Source organism: Mustela lutreola, chromosome 16, assembly GCF_030435805.1.
Source record: "Mustela lutreola isolate mMusLut2 chromosome 16, mMusLut2.pri, whole genome shotgun sequence".
Taxonomy (NCBI): Eukaryota; Metazoa; Chordata; class Mammalia; order Carnivora; family Mustelidae; genus Mustela; species Mustela lutreola.
The window spans coordinates 34,812,964-34,837,677 of NC_081305.1; the positions used below are offsets into that span (position 1 = coordinate 34,812,964).

General features: G+C 36.2%; 1 protein-coding gene across 1 annotated transcript in view; it reads right to left on the bottom strand.

The window, feature by feature from the left end:
- PHKB (phosphorylase kinase regulatory subunit beta) overlaps window positions 1–24,714 on the bottom strand; it is a 238,868-nt gene that overhangs the window by 18,313 nt on the left and 195,841 nt on the right. Inside the window, exons 18-27 of the mRNA XM_059152026.1 lie at window positions 22,111–22,194; window positions 21,586–21,690; window positions 20,067–20,149; window positions 19,769–19,859; window positions 15,010–15,071; window positions 14,749–14,911; window positions 14,080–14,161; window positions 12,659–12,716; window positions 10,198–10,288; window positions 7,166–7,368 (exon numbers count right to left, since the gene is read on the bottom strand). Coding sequence (XP_059008009.1) covers window positions 7,166–7,368; window positions 10,198–10,288; window positions 12,659–12,716; window positions 14,080–14,161; window positions 14,749–14,911; window positions 15,010–15,071; window positions 19,769–19,859; window positions 20,067–20,149; window positions 21,586–21,690; window positions 22,111–22,194 — 1,022 coding nt within the window. The remainder of the gene's footprint in view (window positions 1–7,165; window positions 7,369–10,197; window positions 10,289–12,658; window positions 12,717–14,079; window positions 14,162–14,748; window positions 14,912–15,009; window positions 15,072–19,768; window positions 19,860–20,066; window positions 20,150–21,585; window positions 21,691–22,110; window positions 22,195–24,714) is intronic.

The following is a 24,714-nucleotide window of genomic DNA, read 5'->3' on the forward strand; positions in this document are numbered from 1 at the left end:
GTGAAATATACTACAAAGTACATGGAAATCTGACATCACTGGTAAATGAGGACAGCTGACATTTTCTGAAAACATGCCTCTGATTCATAGCAAGACACATCTTTAAAAATAACCATTTTGAGCCAATCTGAAGATACTAAGAAGTGTCTGCCAAGTTTGCTGTTAAACAAGTGAATGTATAACTCTCTGCAAGCATTTATTAAGCCATATGAGAGGAGACGGGAAAATTGGACAGGAAGGCACTTGACTGATATTAATACAGAGAGGGTGATAATTTGATAAGGCAAACTGAGCTTCCTGTCTGGTAATTGGAGAACAATGACTCATTCGCTCTACCCCTGAAATCATCAGAGCAGAGGTAGGAGAGTTCCATCATCTCACTTCCTCACTTCATATAAATATAAAATGTCAAAAACAGAGACCTCTGAATGAGTATCAAGCCATGCTAATGAACTCAGACCTCTAATTACCTCCTCTTTCCTTTACTGCATAAGCAATGTTACAGTCTAGTAGCTATGACATCAATGGCCTTCGCTAAGCATCAGATGTGTGATCCACAGACCCAGTTGTGGGCATCAGAAGACAAGACATGTCTGAAGCATAATTGCTTACAGAGGATGTCCTGGCAGTATGAAAAGTGGAGATGAAAAAGGCTTGATAACATATATCCTCAGGGGTTATCTCCCACTAAAGCCTGACTGACAGACCTAGAGCAGAAAGCAGTTGATTGGAGGTCTTTACAGTAATGGGCCTGTCAGGAACTTGATCTATTTCAACATGAAAGCTGGAGCACAAATCAATAATGAGACAGCAAATCAAATCATTATCAGACTAGAATACCATTCCTGTGAGCAGGTTAATTTTGTTCACAGGAGTACCTGATAGCAGTAATGTTGAGAAACTGCACTGGCAGAATTAACCTTGGAAAAAAGAGAAAAGAAACATGGTAGTACTGATTTAAAGCAATGAGACAATGGGTGATGTAAATAAATGAATTTTAAAAACCCCAAAACCTCAGCGAGAAAGGTTAAAACAGAGAGATAAAAGTACATGTAGTGCAGAGGAATTCTGGATAAATGTACCATGACTAAAATAAATGTTCCTATTTCTTATGGGCATGCAACCTAGTGAATGTTGGCATTTCAGGCGGAAGACGGTGTTAGAAGCTGACTGAACTCTCAATCTCTTTATTCATAATCAACAAGAGAAACAATAGCAAAAAGTTAGATATGAACGAGTCTGAAATGCTTTAACCTTTAAGGAAGTAAAAAAAAATGTATTTTCCATAACATTCCCCTTTTTAAAATCATGCTGGAATCACTATAATACAGAAAGGGGAGACTTAGAGAAGCAACAAGTTTAACAGTTTATAAGAAATTTGACATTCAAGGACCCTATGAATGAATAATTTACTTATCATTAAACAAACTAAAACCTTCTAGGAACTAACTTAAGGTAAATTGTTGTAAAGAAACATATAAGTGTGTTTCTGCAGCGGCAGTAAACTAACATGCGAGGAAACCATTGACTTAGGGAGCTGAGGTTTGAGTAAAATTGATTTAAGGATAAAGTACAATAAAAACATATTGAAAAATACAAAAATATCTTTTTCCTTTTCAGAAAAACACTATCACAAGCCCCATAGACACAATAATAGTACTTCTCTAAAGTTGTCTGATATCCCTAGAATAGAAACAAGGTTCCAAAATTTTTCTGTTAATGTGGCTAAAGAGCACTATGGGCACAGGTATAGGGTCTACCAAGTATTTCATGAGGGATGATCAATTGATGGAGGCGTGAGACCAAGTCACATGGCAACAAAGTATATCCAAAAGAGATTCTGAGTTAAGGTTTTTGTATGAAATGCTTGGGGATCACTGCATTGGGTTCTCAAGGAGAAACAACCATGGCAGAAAGGGATACCTCTATGGTGAACATATCTTATGGGAGCAGAGAGTCTTTGCAAGCCTAGGACTGGAATAGAGAGAGAGAGAGAGAGGGAAAGAGCGGAGGAGAGAAAGGGAGAGAGAGAATGGATGTTGGATGGGAGAGGTTCCTCCTTCTTGGGATTTCTGGCACGTAAAAGATATCCCTAGATATACCTGTACTCCAAAAGCCACATGATAGAGAACCTCAAATTACTGAATGTCAGGGCAATATTATAGAAGTTTTACAAAACATCTTCACATTCCTTATCCAGAATCTGCACAATCCAATGAGGAAGCCCAAGCAAGGATAGCTTCCCTATTTTATAGACGAATGAGCTGGAATAGGGGCTGGGGAAACATGAACACTAGAGACATTCACTCTAGGTTCAAATCCTGGTTTGTGGTCTTATGACCTTGGGAGAGTTACTCTGTTAAACTTTTACAGTATTTTATACATTTCTTGCAGTGTACAAGGAGCTAATTTAGAATCAGTTCCACATCATCTCCATTGGTTTAGTCTCGTGATGAATAAAGGGGCAAAATCTCATTTCTTAGGTTAACTTCTAACTATTCAGGCTTCTTGGTGTGCCCTGCACTGTATGTTAAACAGTACTGATGCCAGATTAGAGGAATGATAAACAAAAGATGAAAACTATCTGGGGCCAATGTACATCACAGTTGCTACATAAATACTTGAATACAAAATGGACCATAAGTTGAAATCATGTAGAAGAGACCATAAAGTCATAAGTTTTTAGGAAAACAGCAATGTCTGTTTCCCTGAGAAAACAGTAACAGTTTATGTAAGTGAAAACATTAGTACTTAGGATCAAAGAACAAGAATTTTGTAGTTAGGCAGATCTGGGTATGAATCCCACTTTGACAAACTGGTTTGACTAAGGTCATCTAAAATTTCTGAACCTCAGTTTGTTGATTTTAAAATGGAGGTACTAGTGCCTACCTCAAAGTTGTTGAATCAATTAAATCAGATAATATATGTGAAGTATTTTAGTATATTGCATGGTATATAATAGGCAATCAATAAATAATATTTGTTATGTTGGAAGAAGAGGAGGAAATAGTTTATCATAGTGAACTTCTGAGTACAATAACCACTTTATTCATATGCATATGCCCTTAAATCCTTATTAGGAATGCTATTTAGCGAGGTACCATGATAAGGCAACTTGAACCATACTGATGTGATTAGCTATGCCATTCCATTAACAAAAGAAGTGAGGAAAGTGCTATATCCTTCTACCTTCTACATGTATAAGTGGATTTTCATATAAACAAGACCCTATTTAACTTGGTAATTTCCTGAAGTACATGGCTTGTACAAATTAAGTACATTTATCAAAAGTAAAGAGTTCTTAATCATAGGAAACAAATGGAGGGTTGCTATTGGGGGGTGGTGGTAGAATGCGGTAACCGGTTGATGGATATTAAGGAGGGCATGTGATATAATGAGCACTGGGTGTTATGTGCAACTGATGAAGCACTAAACTCTACCTCTGAAACTAATAACACACTATATGTTAGTTAGTTTAATTTAAATTTAAAAATAGGGAAAAAAACTTGAAGTAATTAAAAAAAAAAAAAGTAGAAGTCCTTTATTTCTTTATCTAATGACCACAGAAACATGCTATCTTTTGTGTTTCCTAGATTCCCCCCACTGGCTCAAGCAAGCTATCTGAACCTGCTTATAACCTATATATTAAATAATCTGTCAAATTTTATTGAGCATCTCTTGTGAGCTAGACCCTGACAGAGACAGGAAGTTAAGATGCAGTCCCTATCCTTAGCAGAAGTAAATTTCTCAAATAAATTATACCTTATGAAGAAAAAATAGACTTCTCTCCAACTGAAAATGTACCAGTATTTAGAGCTAAACCTGTGAGTCCCACGTGAGAGGGAAATACACATTAATGAATCGGGCAGGGACATTGTTAATACACACAGTGGAAATATAATGCCCTGATTAATTCCAGGATGAATTTCAGGACAATGAATAATTAAAGTTGCATGGCAAATCTTCATTAGGAGGTTTTCTGCTATCGTTAAATACTAAGTCACATGCTGCTGTCCTGACATTTTTATTATGGGTGGCACAGTTTAAGGAAAAAAGAGTATATTGTTTCTCATGGAAGGCACTGAACATACAGAGTAGCAGATACAAAAACAGAAAGAAAACTATTTTTAAAATAAATTAAACATATTTCATTTCTGTGAAGAGAAATTTCAGGTCAGATCTGAATTCAAAAAAGAAAATTCCAATGGGTTTTTAGAAGAATATAAATTAGCCTAAAATGCTAAATAAGCAGTAAAGGAAAAACTACTAACAGGCTGAAAAACATAGTATTGGAAGTAAAATCCTGGGAAACTGTTAACTTTTACTCTCGGGCTTTGCTTGAACCTCTGCAAGGATGACTATCACTTAAAGAGGCTCTCCTGTATAGAACATTTATTAGAAAGAATGTGCTTTGGAAGTTATAACCTTTGCTTCTCAGTCAGATTCAGAGAAATGCCTGAGCCTGGGACAATAGAGTACTTTTAATACCTGGTATGGATACAGAGAATCACATTTCCTTTCATTTAGGGACAACTTACACGAAAGACCCATATCTGTATCTTTATATGTAGTCAAGAGGTTGGAGTTAAAAATATTAGAGCAAATAGACTGAACAAATCAGGGTATGATTCCAAGTTCTTATAGCTGATTTGGAACACCTCTAAATCTTTGAAAGGAACAATTTCAAGGGATAAAAATTAAGGTCAAGTTCTATGCTGAGTGAATTCATTTCTTGATCAAAAGAAAGGTGAGATAAAGATTGGGAAATTCACCTGAAATAAACTATAATTGAAATCAGGCCAACAGTTTAAAAATAATAACCTCAAATGAAAAAACTTTAAATAAAACTGAAAAATATAACTTAAGAGAAAATAACAGACACCGATTTTATTTTTCAGAGATTTCCCCATATATGCATTATACACATAATGTATAGTATTATTATTGCTCTTTTATTAAAAAACAGAATAATACATTTGCAACTTAGCTATTTTTTCACTTAATTTATCTTGGACATTTATAAATGTCAGTAAAGACTTTTTCTTGTTACTTGTAATGGCTGAACAGCATTTTACTCTCTGACTATAATAATTTAAACTATTTCCTACTGATGGATATCTAGGCTGTTCCCAAGGTTTCACTATTTCAAAGACTACTGAAATGAAGACTGCTATAAAATATGTCTAAATTCCTAGAATGAGAATTGTTGAAACATAAGGTATGCAGATACTGCCAAATAAGCACCTAGTTTTGTTATATGTAATTTTTGAAAGAAAAACTGTGCAATCGTTTTTTATCAAGTGCTTCATACTCATGTGCAAAATTAAAACTAAGAAATGAAAGGGAAATCCAGCACAAAGAAATAAGGAAAAAATAAGAAGAAAGCGCAGTAAACAGAAAACAAAATAATAGGAATTAATAAGTCAAAATAGAAAAGAAATGGCACAAATATGAAATACATATTTCTATGAAAAGATGTCAGATTGAATTAAAAATAAATACAGCATAGATGCTGAACATAATAGATATATCTATACTAAATGAAAAAAGAACATTAAAGGTAAAGAGAAGACAGTATATTAAACTAATAATGACAGTAGAAGAAAGCAGCCATGGGAATAATATCAGACAGAAAATAATTTGTTATATTTTATGCATTGTAATGGTATCATGGTTATGTTTTTAAAAAGTCCTTATCTTTTAGAGATACACACTCAAGTATTTACAGATGAGATGAAATGATGGATTTGCTTTAAACTTGGATGGGGTTTGGGTGGGGTGATTAATTGGGAGGTATGAGTGAAATAAGATTGGCCATATGATGATATTGTTGAAGCTGAGTGAAAGTATGAGCACAGAGGCTTTCTTGTATTAGTCTCTAATTTTGTAGATATTTGAAATTAAAAAAAAAATTTTTGTAGATATTTGTAGATATCTACAAATTTTGTAGATATTTGAAATTTAAAAAAATTTTTTTAAAGAATTCAAGTAGAAAATAAATGGCACAAAGGAAGATATATTGTTAAAATTATAAAGTAATATGGACAAAAAAATTTTAAATATACAAAATAAAACTGAAAGAAAACATGCAAGGAGGAGATAAATCCATAATTAAAATGAGCAATTTTTAAGATTTTTACCAAAAATTGAGAATCAAGCAGAACAGAAATAGTAAAGATACTAATAATCTAATTATATTACCAGCAAGCTATACACTTATTCATACTCACACATTCACATATATTTGTGCCTGACAAATTCTATATTCTTTTTAAACCCTAGAGGAACACCCCCACCCTAAAACTGGCCATAGATTAGATTACTCTATATGCTTCAGTATTGTTTGATTCTGACAATTAGGAGATAATCATGTATGTGATAAAAAATTAAAGAAAAGAAATATTTATGCTTTATTTGGCTGTGGTGGGTTTTTAAAACATATTCTCTCATTCTATCTCACATAAAACAATAAGCCTGGTATGAAAGTGAGGCTGGAGAGGCTCAATCATTTATCCCAGGTCACTAAATTGGTAAGTGGCAACCAGGACTCAGACCAGAACCACTCAGTTCTGCTGAATGCCAGAGCTGGGTCAGCCTGCCTGACCACGCTGCCTCACGAAAATCTTGATTAGGAAGATTCAAGTTCACCAGACCCTTATTTTTAATTTCTCCTCCAAACAGAACACTTAAGATTTTAATGAATAAAAATCAGATTCTGGTAGAAAATGGATGCAGTAGAATATTCTGAAAAGGGACAAAAATTTTTACTCCAGTATGTCTTCCTGACACCCCGTTTTACTGAAAATCATTCTTCTCTTAAGGTTTAACCATTTTTCTTACAGGAATTTTTATCAGTGTTACACTTAGTGGTGGTTTTTTGTTTTTTTGTTTGTTTGTTTTTTAAGCATGTTGCAGTTGTTTAAATCCCTGGAGTCTGATTTTACCAGAGAATAGTGTTACTTCATTATGTTTAACCTGGAAATTTAAAGAAATAGGAATATTCTTTCAGGCCACAGATATTTATTTCTTCATACCACCAGATGTTGCATCTACTCTGGGGAAAGATGTGCTTTTCCTAGATACCGATCAGGCCTGGGGCAGGCCACGTCTGTGGGAAGACAACTTGAACAATTCTCTTTAGGCAAATGCAAAGCACTTTACTCACCCAATTCGAATTTTCAGCATGCCGCTGAATAACTCAGGGTTATTGGAGATGATCCAGCCAATATGGATGACCAGTTCTTGCTGAATGACCGCCTCCCTCTCATCATGGGTATTACACTTGTAATAGATGATGTTCTTAATCACTCTCGGAGACAAAGGATTAGAGATAACCTCTTCTTCATGCCCAAAGGCACCCAGAGTTACCTATAAGTGGCAGATTTTTATTGCAAAAATTTCCTAGCTACTAAAAGATAAAAGAAAAAAATTCAAGGCTCAGGATGACTGGCAGGCTGAAATTACTCTACGTGAACTAGGGAATTAGGTAGAATAACTGTTCCTGCTATTTATTAAAATGGCTTTCAAAGCATGACTCCCACTGGAGTTCATGATGGTTCACAGTCTGGTCTAAAATATAAGGGCAGGTAAGGGTCCCAGTTAGGGGAGTGAAGGTGAGTGGATAAAAGCAGGGAAGGAATATAAATAACTATTAAGAGAAAATTATTCTGAATGACTTTAGTACTAGAAACTCCCCAGAGAAACCAAAATACATTGGGTAGTTTTACTTTACTGCGCAGTCTACACAATTTTGTAGTTGAGAGTATATTTTTCATTTCTTTTATGGTTTCTCATGTGGAACTTTTGCTCTTTAACAACACTATCACCTTTTGAAAGGCAGATGCAAGGTCATATAGTTCTAGTGTAGCCCCAACTTATCTCAGCATTGTGTTAGGCACCTAGTGAGTATTAAAATACTTGTTGATCTATCTCTCACCTGTGGAGGGGAATAAACGAGGCTGCCCACAGGCCTAGGAAATGAGAAAGCACAGAGGGAAATGACAACAAAAACCCAAAGCAGAGAGGGCTGCTGGAGCTCACAAGAGGAATACTCTGTGTCTCCTCTCTCCTTGGCATCTTGCCCCCCAGAAGAGACTGCAGCCTCTCCTTCCTCCTGATTACCCCTCTCCCTCTCTCTTCCATGGACAGTGCACAATTATGAGAGGCAGGAAAATGAAAAGCATATCAAAGGGTGCTTGTGTTTTCTGAGATGAGATGAGAGAGCAGAACACGGGATCTTTTGCCCCAACTTTATGAGGAAGTGAAAACTGAGAACTGCTGGTTTATTATATCACAAGTGGTACTAACCAGTTAGTCCAAGTGTGATTACTTTTATTAAAATGTCAGTGTGTAAAGAAGAAAACAAAGAGAAGGCACACCACTGCCTCTGGAAGCAGTGATGACTAAACCACTGTTTCATTCCAGAGAGCTTGAGGTGATTGGGAAGCACTTTGTAGGAACAGTATTAACTTCAGTTCTCAGGGCAGTATTTCATAAATGAGGGAATGCAAACTTTGAATGCTCGATCCTCATTTCTTTTTTGTAATGTGGTAAGATGCAGTCAGTAAAGGGACTTCATGCACCTGAAATGGGGCTGTCAGGCTTCCAGGCTTACTCGGCTCTATAAATGTTTCCATGAGAGATGTGCTGGTCTGGCAGGCAGCGGTCCAGCCACAGCCTCACGACAAGCCCCCTAGGATATGGAGGGCAGAGTCTCAGGATCACAGGCTGCAAGTCTCCTCCATATAATGCACAGAATGGACATGACTAACCCTAACCCACCCCTCTCCAAGGGGTCAGATGCCATGACCTCAAAGATCTCCAAAATCTTCTCATATACTCATATGTAGTAGAATTAACTATATTTTCAGATATACTATGGAAACCTAAAATCCAAGGAAAAATAGCTTCCCAAAGCCCATTTACTTTCTCTCAGAGGTAACCCAGTCCAGGGCAGCAATATGAGACTGTGGCTGGACGTAAGGACTGTGGAGAGTTAGAGCAATGGATAAGGTACTTCCTGTATCTTGGTCTATGTAGCTGATGAATGAAGATGAAAATTCTATTAATTCTACTATTAATTTGAAGAAAACAAAGAAAATAACATGTGTGAGAAATGATTTAACTTTTTCTCAGGAGTTTTTAATTAGTACAATCACTTTTTCATTGTTAATAAATATTACAAGATAAAAGAATTTACTATTCTAACATTTTAAGCTGGATGTCAAGATGAAATAATTTCAGTTTTAATGAATTAAGAGCCCTGAAATATGAGCAATGGGCTGATTCTATTAAGGAGGGTTAAAGTATTTCATATTATTAAAGCTTATTATATCCCTAGGCCAACTGTCAGGAAAGCATGATAAAGCGCACATAGTCCCAGAGAAGAGAAAGAAAGCAAACAGGTTTTCACTCCAACCAGTTATGATTCAGCCAGGTAATTAGAGCTAATGGTAAACAAAACAAAAATGAGCAGCCACATCCCACTCTGCATTCCCACATGCACCGGCTCAATTCAAGCCACATTTATCAAGCCAGACCCCATGCTGGAACAGGTCCTGGAAAAGATCTGGGCCCTGACTTCCAGGTGTTCACAGCCTACCTTGGGACACTTGGAAATGAACTGGGATCCAGGACAGATTGTGAGAAGTGTCACAGGTCTGTCATGAGAAGCCAGTGGAGAAAGGAACCACTGGTAACTGGAGAAGGCTCTGTGAGGAGGAGCTAACGAGAGCTGGCCCTTGTGGGAGGGGAGGAGCTATAGGAAGAGGTGGCCTAAAGGATTAAAGATCTGGGGAGTCAAAGCATTTCTCAGAGTGAGAAGAGTCTCATGTGGAGTAGAAGGGAAAATGTGCCCTTTGCTATTCACCTGTCTTGGCCCTGCCTATCCAAAACTTGTGTGGAGTACTTTAGTTGGCATTATTGCATGTTCTGGGTCAGCAGCCTCACTGATCTCAACACAGGAGTCGGAAACCACATCTCTAAGATACAGCAGGAGAAAGGGGTGGTCTACTTAGTGAATGTGCATCTTTAAGATTAGGTTTTGCTTCTGTAGGAGCCTTCTGTAGAAATGCCTGAGCCATTGTTAATGTGGCTGAGAGGCCTAGGATATTGAGGCTTGCCAGATTTAAAAGCAAGAGTCTTATCCAGAAGCTTTTGGGATGTAATTGAGTGAGAGTCTGAAAATCAGATACTTACCTGTTTGCCCTGCACTAAAACATTAGTAATGGATGGGGCCAGGCTGTCCACTACTTTACTTAAAAGACTTGCTGCACAGCGCACAACCGACCTGGGGGCAAAGAACAGAGCACGCCAGAGGTTGACAAATCTAAAAGATGGTGAATGAATGGGGGCCCTGATGTGGAAGATTGAAAAATGTGCACAACTAAGTCCTTAAATAATAATTTGAAGGAAATACTGAGCCCAAGACACTGGACCTCATATCTGAAGTCTCCCCAACTGTAGGACCATCCAGAATTAGGAAGGGAACCCCTCATCTTTATCTCTGCTACCAGCATGATTCATGCCATTATCAATTTAAAAAGAAAGAAAAGGAGCCTAACCATCCCTTTGAAGGGGAGTCGAGTTAGGAGGAGTTATTAAGTGACTATTCTGATTTTGCATTAAAAAATTCATTATTGGGGCACCTGGGTGGCTCAGTGGGTTAAGCCTCTGCCTTCGGCTCAGGTCATGATCTCAGGGTCCTGGGATCAAGTCTCGCATTGGGCTCTCTGCTCAGCAGGGAGCCTGCTCCACCCCCTCTCTCTCTGCCTGCTGCTCTGCCTACTTGTGATTTCTCTTTGTCAAATAAATAAATAAAATCTTTAATTAAAAAATTCATTATTAAGTCTGTCACTATATATGTCTTCTATTCCTATAACCACTTTAAATCATGTTTCTTTTAGTGCCTAGATAACCAAATTCCTGGATTTGGGGACTCGCTAAGTAGTCAATTTCAGGAAGTGATACAATGAAATACCAGCATCTTTTTTTTCTTGATAGAGCCAGAATGTTGGAGGAAGGAAGACACATTGCTATTTTTACATTTCCGAAAAAGTCTCAGATTCTAGAGAGAACAGATTTTTTTTAAAGCATGGCACATGCAATACATAAGACATTTTTCCCTCAAAAGTAAAATTCATGTGGAACTTTTAGAGGAAGAAAATAAAATGAAAATGTAGGTTTCAAACAGTTTCCTATATTTCAGGATATCCATGGAAGCTGACTTATAAAAAGTATCTATATTCCTTAATTCCAACATATACGGACTAGTAGAAAATTAAGTAAATAACGGGTAAAGTTAGTGAAACAAATGCTTCTTACTTTTAGAGAAGCTTTCATCCACACATTTTAAGACCAAAAGACATACTTAACCCTCAGAATGCAAATAAGCCCACACGTTTCAAGCAGCTTCAGTTTTGCCACATTTTGTGTATGTTACCTGTTTTCCGTGTACCAGAAAAGTAGTAATGTGTGGGGCTATAGAGGAAGAAAATTTCTGGGTAAAGGCAGCCCCGTAGCGTACCGCCAACCTAAGTGTGTCAGTGGAAAGCCATAAAAGGAAAAATACAGTAAATAAACTTCCAGGAGTTTGTTCTTTTCAACATGAGAGTCAGCACTCTAGATATCTGCTAGTTAATGCTTTATCTAAAATCCAAGAATAATAACATAAAGTAAAAACAAGTTCACTTAGCAAAAAATTAGACTATAGACCACATTTGAAATATACTGGCTGAAAAGCAACATCTATTGGCTTGTATGTCTTACTGTGCTGAGAATTTATAATGCAAATTTGAGATTTAGCCAGAGGATTAATTTAGTATTTCTTTTGGGTTGGAATGGTATATTTTCTATAAATCACGGAGTTGATATACTTGATATACATCTCTTAGATGGTCTTGTTAAATCCTCTTATTTTAGAGATTAGAAACTTGAGGCTCGTTGAGGTTAAGACAATTTCTTATGACATAGCTTGAGATGTTTTTTTCAAAATGAGATAATAATGGGTCATTTAAAAAATACATGTATTCTTACTTTCAAAATATTAGATTCTGCTGGTAAAATGACTAGAATTGCTTCAAAATACAGAGGGCTATGCATTTAGGCATACCTACTCCATTGTGAACTGAAATAATTTTATCTCATCTTGCCCTATTTTTTTTTTCCATTCCCTGAGAGACTACTTCTGCAGAACATATTAGTTATTTTACATGAAGCAACTATAATCACTGGGATTCATTCAACTTAAGTAGTGAGAGAACTGCCTTCTATTATTTTTGCTTATGATTAAATGAACCATTGGTCTTTTTTCATGGCCTTCTATGAAATACAAAGTAGAACTTAAAGCACCTTGCTGGGACAGAGGATACACAATGTAGGAAAAGAGTCATTAGCCTATCATTCCAGTGAATACTCTCTCCAGGTTCTGTTCCTGTGGAGGTCCTTATTCCCAGACATTATTTTTAATAACTTGGGAGAGCCACAATACAATGGAATGTAAGCAGGCCCTTAGAAAGTAGACAGAATCACAGCCATAACCTTGGAGTTTAAAAGTAAAAATTAGGATAAATAACCATCTTTAAGATTGCCCATTATCTTTATGCTTTTAAATATGACAACACAAAAAATAAAACATAATGACAAAGACACTAATACGAACCAAAGCTTTTTGCTGCCAGCTCTTCTATATACTCTCTCAATGTGATCAGAAATGGTACCTAGACATTGGATAATAGAGTCTTTGTTGAAGAAAAAAATCCTTTTAATTAAATACATAACATTTATTCTCTTTCAAAAAAACACTCTTGTATTTCATTTTGTTCCACTAGAGTTAATCCACATCCAATAGTCTTCTGAACTACCTGACATATTTAAACATGTAAACCAATATATTACGTGAATGTCCCAGCCATAATTAATATTTAGTTTGAGTATATGATTTTGGTGAGTACTTTATTTCTTGAAATTTATTACTTTCTTAATTAATATGCAATCTAAGTTTTTAACAAATAAAGATGTTATTTTAAGTTGTGCAGAAAATAAACAGAACACAGAAAATTGAACAAGTACTGCAGATTCTGAATATAAATATACATTTATTTGTCCTATGAAAGTTTACAGAGACTCTCTAATGTGCATGATCATTCCAATAAACATTGCTGTTTAGAATCCTGATCAATCTTTAATCCTAAACAAATCAACATGCCCCTCTAACAAAGGACAGAGTCAAAAACTTTGAGTATCTTGAAATGTATTCTGTATTATTCTATGTAATAAAACGCTAGAAGCAGACCATGATGGAGAATTCAAGAATTCCTTAGAGTGCCTCAACATATAAGTGTGGATTTCAGGGGTAATTGGGTCACATCCTTAATGCAGAGAGGACATGATTAGAAATGATTTATTTTTGTTGGGGCGCCTGGGTGGTTCAGTGCATTAAGCCCCTGTCTTCAGCTTAGGTCATGATCTCAGGGTCCTGGGATTGAGCCCCACATTGGGCTTTCTGCTCAGCGGGGAGCCTGCTTTCCCCACCCCCCATGCCTGCCTCTCTACCTACTTGTGATCTCTCTCTATATATCAAATAAATAAATAAAATCTTAAAAAAGAGAGAGAAATGATCAATTTTTGTTATCAATGTTATCAATTATAACAATTAAATTTTGTTATCAATGTTTTGTTATCAATTTTGTTGTCAATGTTTGTTATCAATTCTATTAAATGCCATATTCCATTGGCTGCTGAAGACCATGAGGGAGCTAATTTTTATAGCTATAATGATTTAATATTGTTCTTAGAAACATTCAGGAAATAAAACTGGAAACAGAAACTGTCAATAAAGAACTATGAAAGAGTCATCAGAGGTTAACAGTTACAGGCAGAATCTGGCTTTACCACCATTCAGACAATCAGAGAAACAATCAAACATCACTGCATGAAAGCAAATTAGGAGTTCATACATCAGTCTATACCACTCTAGGGGGTATGAATAAACATTTTCCATTTAAAGGTTAAAAAATGGTTTAATGGAGAATAAAATAGGTCTCATTATTCAAAAATGTTCTCTTAGACCTGTATACTTACCTTCCCTGGTGATGAAGTTGGGGCCTTCTCTTTTGAGCAGTATACCCAGCAGGATGACTTGGCTAGCCAGACAACTGCAGTCCTAAAAATACAAATCACAGTGAGTAACTGGAATAAAATGGATACAAAAGTTACCATAGAGAGTAACTAATCAGGCAACCACGTGATGCAGAGAGGAAATCTGCTATTTTAAAATGCAAATACTCGTAGGAAAGGTAAAGTATTAGGTTGTTCACATAATATTCATAGAATATGGTCATAGGATTGCTTTCCTCAATGACTGGAGAGACTTACAGCAAGCATTAAAACCTAAACACAGGGATAAGAGAGAAGATCTAAGTTGCGAAAAGGATGGAAGAGTGCCAAATGAGAAGTCTGGAGATCCCAAAGGCAACTATTCCTGACATAACTTCTTCAATGGCTCATATAATACCTTCATACCCAAGGCAACTCAAATCATCCACACTCCTTAAGCATCTTTAAAACATCAGTGCTAATGTTAGACCATGAAAACAACCTCTCATTACTGCCTCTACCATAGAGAGGTCATCTACCTCCAGGCACTTGCATCTACCTTCTTCGAGAGGACAAAAGAAATACGGCTTGGACCTGAGAATTCCTGCTCTGCCAACCTCACTCAGAGCCAGGTGGGAATTACATCTTCCTTACATTGAGTTTTTGAAGAATTTCATGGGTGGGCTTGTTCTTCCATTCAGTAATGGCAATATCTGGTTGCTGTTCTAGTTCAGGAGCACTAGGGGTACTGCTTTGTCGTTTGACTTTTGAATGTTTGGGAAGTTCTAGTTCCTCAAAACTCTTAAATTCTGGAAGCCTAGAAATTAAAGAAACAAACAAAAAAAAAAGGTTCAGATTTCCTACATTTCCAATTCTAGTTTCCTGCTTTTCTAATAATAACCCAAAGGGACTTACTCTTCTGTGTCACTGATTTGTAGGAAGTCAAGTTGTTCCACTACGGCTCCAGATATTAGTGTCTGAAATGTGATTGAGAAAAAATTCACAACTCTTAAATTCATGAAGCCATACCCTTATGATCTGTACATATACAATTCTGTAAGAATATAATACTCAAAAAAAGTTTACTTTAAAAAGTACACACAATTCTTAATTTCTTAAATGAGCATTCTAAAATCAGAGAGGTTTTCATATACAACAAAACCCTCTTTAAAAGAACAAGTAAATCATGCTACAAGTTCATGTGTCATAGTAAATAGGAAAGTCAACATGAGTCTCTCTGTTCTGAGAATTATATGCATTTATTTTTAAGCTAGAGTTAAAATTCAGTATCTACTAACATGTTAAAAATAGTTTGAAATTAAAAAAAACAAGAAATACTAAAATTGCTTTGAGAAAAGATGATAGGAAATTGCACTTTGGATTCTGTTACCGTATATATTTCAGGGCTATCTAATGATAGGATACTGCCAAGTCTCCATTTTTCAGGATTAGGAAGTTGTTGATTATTGAGGCCAATCCTTCTCTACATTCTGGCAACCCATATTTGGTCATTTCATTTTTCATTAGTTCCTGATTATAGGTTAGCAAACTAAATAAGGCCAAACTCAAACACAGTTTTTGTTTGTCAGGGGTTCATGTGAAGAACATAAATGAATGAAAACCCACAATGGTTTTTTAGCAATATGTGTCACTTCTAATTACCTGATGAATTGTCAGATAAAATTGAGAAACGTTATGCATAAAAAACAAGCCATAAATTATTTTTAAAATAAGCCAATTCTTCAATCAAAACTGTCTTACATGTATTACTTTCTCAATTTTCTCACTGTTCTTTTCAAATAGGAAGAAACATGACACAGGAAATGTTGCACTTATTGGCTAACCACCCAGAGCTATACTGTCTTCTCCTCTAGAGGAAACTCATAAACAAAGTGGATCATCAACAAATAACCTACTATAAATGTCAGGACATATTACCAGCAATCATACTAAAGCCTTCTTTCAGACTTTGAGTGAGGAAGGCCAAACATGGAACCAATCTGCACATTTTCATGTGGCAGCGATAGTCAGGGTCTGAGAGCAGTCTGTGCCTAAGTAGAGAGCAGTGTTGAGCATAATAAAAGTCCGTTGAGTGATATTTCCTAAGATTCAGGCTCATATCTACACATATTTCTCTCTGGTTGACTAATTTATTAGACAAATATTTATTGAACATCTACCATATTCCAGGCACTCCGCTAGGTATTAAGGATAAAGCACAAATAAAATACACAAAATCCTTGCTCTTTTGAAATTGACCTTAGCTGTGTAGGAAGAAGACAACACAAACAAACAAAAATCTAAATATGCTATGTCAGATGATGTTAAGTACAAAGTAGAAATAAGAAAGGTAGGGGATGAGAAGTGTAGGGGTAGGGTAGTAGGAGGAGGCAGGTTTGCCATTTTACACGGGTGATCAGAAAAGACTTCCTCTCATAGAGTGACATGTATGTGGAATATACAATATAGATCTTAAGGAAGAGTGTGCAGGGCTGAGTTCCTGAAGTGCAAAGTTCTTGAAGCAGAAGCATGCCTGGTGTGTTTTAGAATCAATAAGGAGAAGAATGGATATGGAACATGGCAGACAGGACAGAGTGGTAGGAGATGAGGTCAGAAAAAAAGGTTCAGATCATGGATAGTACAAAGACCATTGGAAGGACTTTGGTTTGTTTTCACTTTGTATGAGAAAGAAAGTCAGTAAAGGCTTATGATATGTCATATAATCTAACTGCCTTATGAGCAGGTAGAGGATAACTGTCTTATGGCCAGTAGGAATTAAGACTACTGTAAAAATCTAGGCGATGCATGCTGGTAACCTGAGCTGTGATGTTAATATTAGAAGTGATGGAAAGTAGTTAGATTCGCGATATAATCTGAGGGTAAAGAAAACCAGAATTGATAATGGATTGTAATAATGTGGGATATGAATGAAGGAGAAGAGGCAAGAATTATTTGATGCTCAAATCTAATAGTTAATACTGAAAACATAAGAAAAATAATTTTGACTTAGTATTTTCTGTTACTAGCCTACCCATGCTATATACTGATTAAGCTCATAAGGTAAATGTTAATAGGCAAATGCTAAATTCCACTAATACTCTCTATAGAGCTTTTGATAAAAAAAAAAAATTCAGTTGGTTAACAAAGTCTCCTAAATTAGTTTCATAAAAAAGATTACACTTATAATCATTTACTAGGCATTAATACTTTACTTCTGATGGTAATCAAATGACTTAACATTGTTATATATATGTCAAATGAAATATAGTATTCAAAAAGGTATCCTGCTCTGTGATACTTAATTATATCCCACCAAGGTCCTTTCCAGCAGAACATCCTACCTAAGACTGAACTCCATCCTACCATCCTGCATTGCTCCCTTGCTTTGTTTCTGGTTTGGCTCCCCCACTAGAATAAGTCTCATGAGATCAGGGACCTTGTATATTTTTTTCAGTGCCTAGAGACGGAGCTCAATCAATATATGTTGAATCAATGAACCAATATTCGTGTCTTTCCTAAAAGAGAATAGTAGTGGGCAGAGCACTCTGGGAATACAGAGATGACTCGGGCTTGGCCTGAGAAAGTTTTCCATCTACAGAGAGAAGCAGACACAAGAAACTAGCTACACTTAAATTAAGAGCAATAGCAAAGATTCAAGCAAAATGCCATAGAAACACAGGAGTGTGAAATTAATTCCAACCTTGGAGACGTCACTACAGAGGAGACATTGTCCTAAATTATAAAATTAAAATATTTAGAAGGAAAAAAGGAAAAAGGCAAGGATAGAAGAGAATAACAACATGAGCAGGAAAAAAATCCAATTACATTCAGGGATTTTGAAAGTACCCAGTATATTTAGGAGTGGAAAACAGGGCTGGGAATGAGCTGCATGGAAAGATCCTGGGTGATGAGGCAGGGAGGGAGGTTGGGGGTCCAGTGATGAGAGAGACCGTGGAACATGGGCTAACGAGATCTAAAAGGGCTTGAAATAAAAAGAAAAGCATATAGGTGTCATTTTCATTTACTATATTAAAGAGAAGACAAAGGCTAGGGTGTGGGGGATGAGGGGTTGCTGTTTAATAAGTACAAAGTTTCAGTTTTGCAAGATGAAAAGAAAGTTTATTCTCTGGTGAAAGACTCTACTCAAGGGAGAGACAGGGCACAGCAGAGAGCAGGAAACAGCAGGACGCCCTGGCTCCTTCTACAACCCTGTACTCAGGATATGAAAGCAAAATGTATCTTCTTTAGGCATGAGGTTATATGTTTATTTTGGAAACTGAAGGACCTAGGAGAAAAAAAAACTCCAGATATTGGCACCTGGTATTTCTCCCCAAAAAGAGCCCTTGCTATCAGACTACCTGATAAATGACATCATTGTGACAAAAATCCTTGTTCCCAAATATAGAGCTTCCAATAAGTTTATTCTTTCACTCTTAAAAATGAATGGATAGCGAAAGATTACCACACATCTCACAAATGCCCCCAACATGAAAGACTGAGCACAAAAAAACAAGAATTTTTTTTTAAAAGAAAGAGATCAGGCAGAGAAGAAAATTTCAAAAGTTCTCTAGTAAATAATCTCAGAAAGATAAAATATAATACCCAGAAAATATGAACATGATTTTATGAAAAGGGAAAATTAAAAACATGATAGCCAGAATATAAAACTTAACAAAGAAGCAGCATGATAAATACAAAAAAAATTTTTACAGAAAGCATAACAGAAAGACAATAGCAACAGGAAGCGATAGAAAATAAGGGGGAAAAGATAAAAAAAAAATTTTCAGGTAAAAACCAATAAAGTAAACAAAACAAGCACTAGTGGAATGAGTATGTAAACATGCCACTTATAGGTCCCTCTGTAAATTTTCCTCTTTCTTACTCATTATTGAGAACCTACTACACGAAAGACCCTATGAGATAATCACATTTTTGTGTGTGTGTGTAGAAAATAAGGCACTTAAGTCCATGACAGACTACAACCTGACTAGTTCATGTTTAAGGTCATAGAAGGATCTCCAGAAGAGTACTGTTATGTTTGACCTAGGTGAGTTTGCAGAACCAGTCTTAAAGTTTGGTAAGATTTTAAAGTGCAGACATCTTGAAAGAATAAAAGATATTCCAGATAGAGGAAATGGCATAAGCAGAGGGGCAGAACCTCACAAGGTCAGAACAGAGTAATCAACTTGAATTGGCAGAAGCACAGAGTGCTTAGTAGAAGATAACTGTGGGCAGGGAGGCTAACAGGGAATCACAAGGGGCTTTTCTCATTTGGGAATTATGAAGATAATGCTGTGAGGTCCTGAATCAAACGAGGATCCTCTCCAGGCTGGATGTTACTGTGAAGCATGGAAAAGAATACTGGACCAGGGAGTTAGGTAACTTGGACTAGGGTGTTAGGCAGGTCACTTCACCACTCTGGACGCCAGCTTCCTCAACTGCAAAACAGATGTTGGAGAGGAGCTATTAAAGTCTAAAATTCTGGTTGGGAAACCACTGTAATTGTTCAAGCACAAGACTGGAGAGATAAAATAAACAGGATGGTTACAATAGGAATAGGAAGGTAGGCACAGAATAACCTTAAGACAAAAACCTTAAACAGAACATATTAAGAAAAATGGCTCTGTGTATTAATTGTCCTGAAACAGAAACACACTGAAATTTAGAAGATTACCTGTAGACGATCGACATGTACTTTGACTCCTCCAACTATTCCCTTTTTAAAGGCTGCCAACATATCTAATATGGGGTTGAATCGACTACCTCTAAAAAATATAAACAGACAAACAAAAAGTACATTACTAATAACAGAATAAGAAATAAAAAATCTAACACTAATTATCCTTCACATATGCAAGTCTCTCTGCTACATGCTGACAGAGACATAAAAACAGTAGGAGGGCCTTCTCCTAAAGGGTTTACAGTGTTAAAGCAGGTGAGATGGGTGCACCTCACTTCTTTCGTCAACCTACCGTATATTGTCTTCCCGGATGAGAACAAGGAAAATTGGACGTCCATGCATTTTCCAGTATTGCTTAATGAACTGTAGTGCATTCTATCAAAACACAAGAATGAGGTAGCATGTAATAGCATTATATCTGAGCTGATCAGGATGTTTAACCATTTGTGGAAAATAGCCAACCAAATTCAGATATATCTAGATAATTCACAGTCAATTCCTGGATAATATAAACTACTAGGGGTAGAAATGTTCTGATACAAACATGTATACAAGTATGAATATATACAAATTTAAGTCTGAAACTTCATTGAATTTAAACTTTGTTCTTAAAAGGAGTCAGATTACATATATTTTAAGACTACTTCCATTTTGGTGGCCTAATCGAATGGCTGGAGGGAAAAAAAAATAAAAGAGAGAGAGAGGGAAAGAGAAGTCAAGAAACACTAACTATAAAAAACAAACTGATGGTTACCAGAGGCGTGGTGGGAGGATGAAATGGGGGATGGACATTAAGGAAGGCACTTGTGGTGAAGAACACAGGGTGATGTATGGAACCACTGAATCACTATATTGTACAGGTGAAACTAATATAACACTGTATGTTAACTCTAACTGGAATTAAAATAAATACTTGAAGAAGAAGAACAAAAAGGAATGGTCCCAGGGAGGAAAAATCGATCCAGGGTTGTCATCCAGAAGATTAATCCTCATCCCACATTACTGTGCATTTATTACAGCAAATGGGAGAAACAAGACTGAATCATAAATATGGAGGGTCCTTTTTTGACTCGATTTCTACTGTTGTCATCATCATTGTCATCATCACATCAAAGACTTACATAACACTTCACCATATGTCAGGCACTATTCTGAGCACCTTATATACATTAACTCATTTAATTCTCAGAATATTCCTATTATTATTCAGTTATACAGATGAGAAAAGAGAGACACAGAGAAGTCAAGTAACTCGCCCAAGATCATACAGCTGGTAAATAAACAGTAGAGCCAAGATTCTAACAAATGTAATCTGGGTCCAGACTTCATGCTCTAAACCATGACTCTAAGCTTCTCTACTCTGCAAATGGAAAAGGGATTGGAGGAAATTTTAGCTGACGAGATGTTATGAGTTGGTTGAGGTTTTACTTGACATTCTTCATAATATAAATAAAATTACTTTCCTAACTCAACTTTTGTTCAAAAAGAGATAAATTACTGCTGTCATATGAACATGGTTTCCAAATGGTTTCCCCTTTGCTTTATAAACTGTATCTTTTCATTCCATTTATAGAATGGTCTATCAAGCAACGTCACACAACTTTATATAAGACATACTCCATCTATTATTCTAATGCTGCAAGCAATTTAACTCTTTCTCTAAAGCCACGCAGACATTGTTTTACTTTCATATTTTACAGCGTGTTAACCCAGTGTCACAGACACCCAGAAGCACTCAATTTAATAACATATGATAAAAATCAGTAGAAACACAGTCATCCAATTTCAATAAAAAGGGGTTTTGAAGCTACCTTTATGTCATCTATCAGCAGTAGAACATCTTGAGACATGTAGAAATCACTTAGGTCAAAGATGATAGGGTAACAAACCACAGTCTTTCCTAGAATGCGATAAATCTGTAAGAGATAATTTTAAAAAGTACAAACCAGGACCAAAGGCAAAAGTACAGTAGTGTAAGTCCTAATAAAAATTAAAAGTGATAAAGACATTTCTAAGTTTCTTGATTGGATCAGTAAGATACTAAAGTGTAGTCCACCTCTACTGTGATAGAAAAAGCCTCTGAATAAATACTGTCAAAATCAGGTAACTTACAATGTTCATAAATAATATAGCAGTGAGATGCTTATTCTTTCCTAGAAGACTTCTGTGATATCACACAAAACAAACAGTAAGATTTACTTATAGAAAATAATAATTCAGACAATCAGCCCAAGTATATAATGAAATATGAGAATGGATACATAGCAGGTCAAACATCATTTTGTTCTGTGGTATTATGATCTGAACACTGCTCCACAAGGAGATTTTATGAGCACCTTTGATGTACCAAGGCAGCCAATGGGCCTATCTGGCCTTCCGGAGAGTCCTAATTTTTCATTGATACCCAGGTGGAAATAAGCCTGTAAGACATAAATGTGTAAATCAGTCAGGCAAGAAGAATCAATGCTTTCCTTTTTGGCCCCTTTCTTCCCCCTGACTAAAACCCTCCTAATTTCTGATCTTTCCAGAGGAAACGTGGCCAGGGAAACCTTACTCAACAGACCCGCAGGAAAACAATGAAGCCAATGAATTGGCTAGAAAAACTAGCCAATGATGACTTAGATTTGGGGGCACTGAGAGATTTGAGAGTAAATCTTTGGAGATCTGCTTAGCAACACTATAAAATTTGACATTGTTCTTGCGTTGTCAAATGTAAACTTGCATGCTCTTTCCAATTCATAAAAGAATACATAGAGAAAAATGCTTGCTGTGTGATATAAAAAACAACAACAACAACAAACTGGCTAAAATCTTAAAATTCAGGGTCTTGCCATTTGCGACAACATGGATGGAACTAGAGCGTATCATGCTTAGCGAAATAAGTCAAGCAGAGAAAGACAACTATCATATGATCTCCCTGATATGAGGAAGTGGTGATGCAACATGGGGGCTTAAGTGAGTACGAGAAGAATCAATGAAACAAGATGGGATTGGAAGGGAGACAAACCATAAGTGACTCTTAATCTCACAAAACAAACTGAGGGTTGCTGGGGGGAGGGGGTTTGGGAGAAGGGGGTGGGATTATGGACATTGGGGAGGGTATGTGCTTTGGTGAGTGCTGTGAAGTGTGTAAACCTGGCGATTCACAGACCTGTACCCCTGGGGATAAAAATATATGTTTATAAAAAATAAAAATGTATGCACACATGTACATAAAAAAAAAATTCAGGGTCTCACATCTCCTACTAGATTCCCACCTTCAAGTATTTCTCATCAAAATGGAAATGTTGGGAACACATCAAAATAAAAAGCCTCTGCAAAGCAATGAATCAATCAACAAAACTAAAATGCAACCTACTGAATGGGAGGAAATATATGTAAATTATATATTCAAAAAAGGGTTAGTATCCGAAATACATAGAGTTTATTTAAGTGGACACCAAAACCTACAAATAATCCAATTAAAAAATGAGCAGAAACATGAACAGTCATTTATTCAAAGACATACAAATAGATTCCAACAGACATATCAAAGGTTGTTCAATATCACTAATCATCAGAGAAATGAAAATCAAAACCACAATGATATATCACATGACTTTTTTAAAGATTTATTTATTTATTTTAGAGAGACAGAGAGAGCATGAGCCAAGGGAGGGGGAAAAGGGAGATGGAGAGAGAAGAAACCACAAGCAGAAGGAGAGTGGAGCCCCATGAGAGGCTTAATCCCTGGACCTTGAGATCATGACCTGAGCCCAAACCAAGAGTCGGCTGCTTAACCGACTAAGCCACCCTGGTGCCCTAAAATTGACTCTTAACTATAGCAGGTTACTAGAAGGTGGTAGGTGGGGGATATGGTTCAAATATATGACAGGGATTAAGAATACACTTATCTTGATGACCACTGAGTAATATATGGAATTGTTGATTAATGATATTGTATACCTAAGACTAATACAACACTATGTTAACTATAATGGAATTAAAATTTAAAAATTTTTAAAAATGGAAATGTCTTTATTGATTTTTCTGATTACCTAAATTTTATGAAAAATTTAAACCATATGCTCCAAGAAAATGGTCCTATTTATTCTCATTATCCAACTCTTGCACTTTGGTATATATTGAAGGATGTGTAATTTATTGTGTAAGCCCTAAAAAAACACCTGAAGTATAGGGTTACAGATTTTTCAAAAGTATATACATAAATATATACCCATATTACATACATATATCAATATGTACATATATTTACATAAATAAGTTCATAAACTATATCTATATATCTATATATATATCTGTATCTATTTGGTGTCCCACTTGTTAAAACTTAGTACTATTGTGTTCCAGTTTCAAGATGGTAAACTGGGGGCACCTGGATGGCTCAGTGGTTTGGGCCGCTGCCTTCGGCTCAGGTCATGATCTCGGGGTCCTGGGATCGGGTCCCGCATCGGGCTCTCTGCTCAGCAGGGAGCCTGCTTCCCTCTCTCTCTCTCTGCCTGCCTCTCTATCTACTTGTGATTTCTCTCTGTCAAGTGAATAAATAAAATCTTTAAAAAAAAAAAAAAACAAGATGGTAAACTGAGTCTATGCATATACTCCACATTTCAGTGTTTAAATGACCGAAGAAATATAAAAACCCCTAAAAATATCTGTAGCACTATTGGAAAACATAAAAAGGTGCCACAGTGGAACAGAAACTTCTAGAATTTCTACAAAGTAAAAACAGATGGATTTGGAATGAATTAGAAGGTTACCACTGCCAAAGCTGACCACTTCACCCAATAAGGTGCCTTCTTACCCTATTTAATACCTATCCCTTGATGAAGGTAGTTCCCAACTTTTTTTTATTTCAAAATCAATTCAGTAAACATCTCTGGACAGTGTACAATTATTTCAACAGAATAATTTCCTAGACTTGCTGGATCAAAGAGAATATG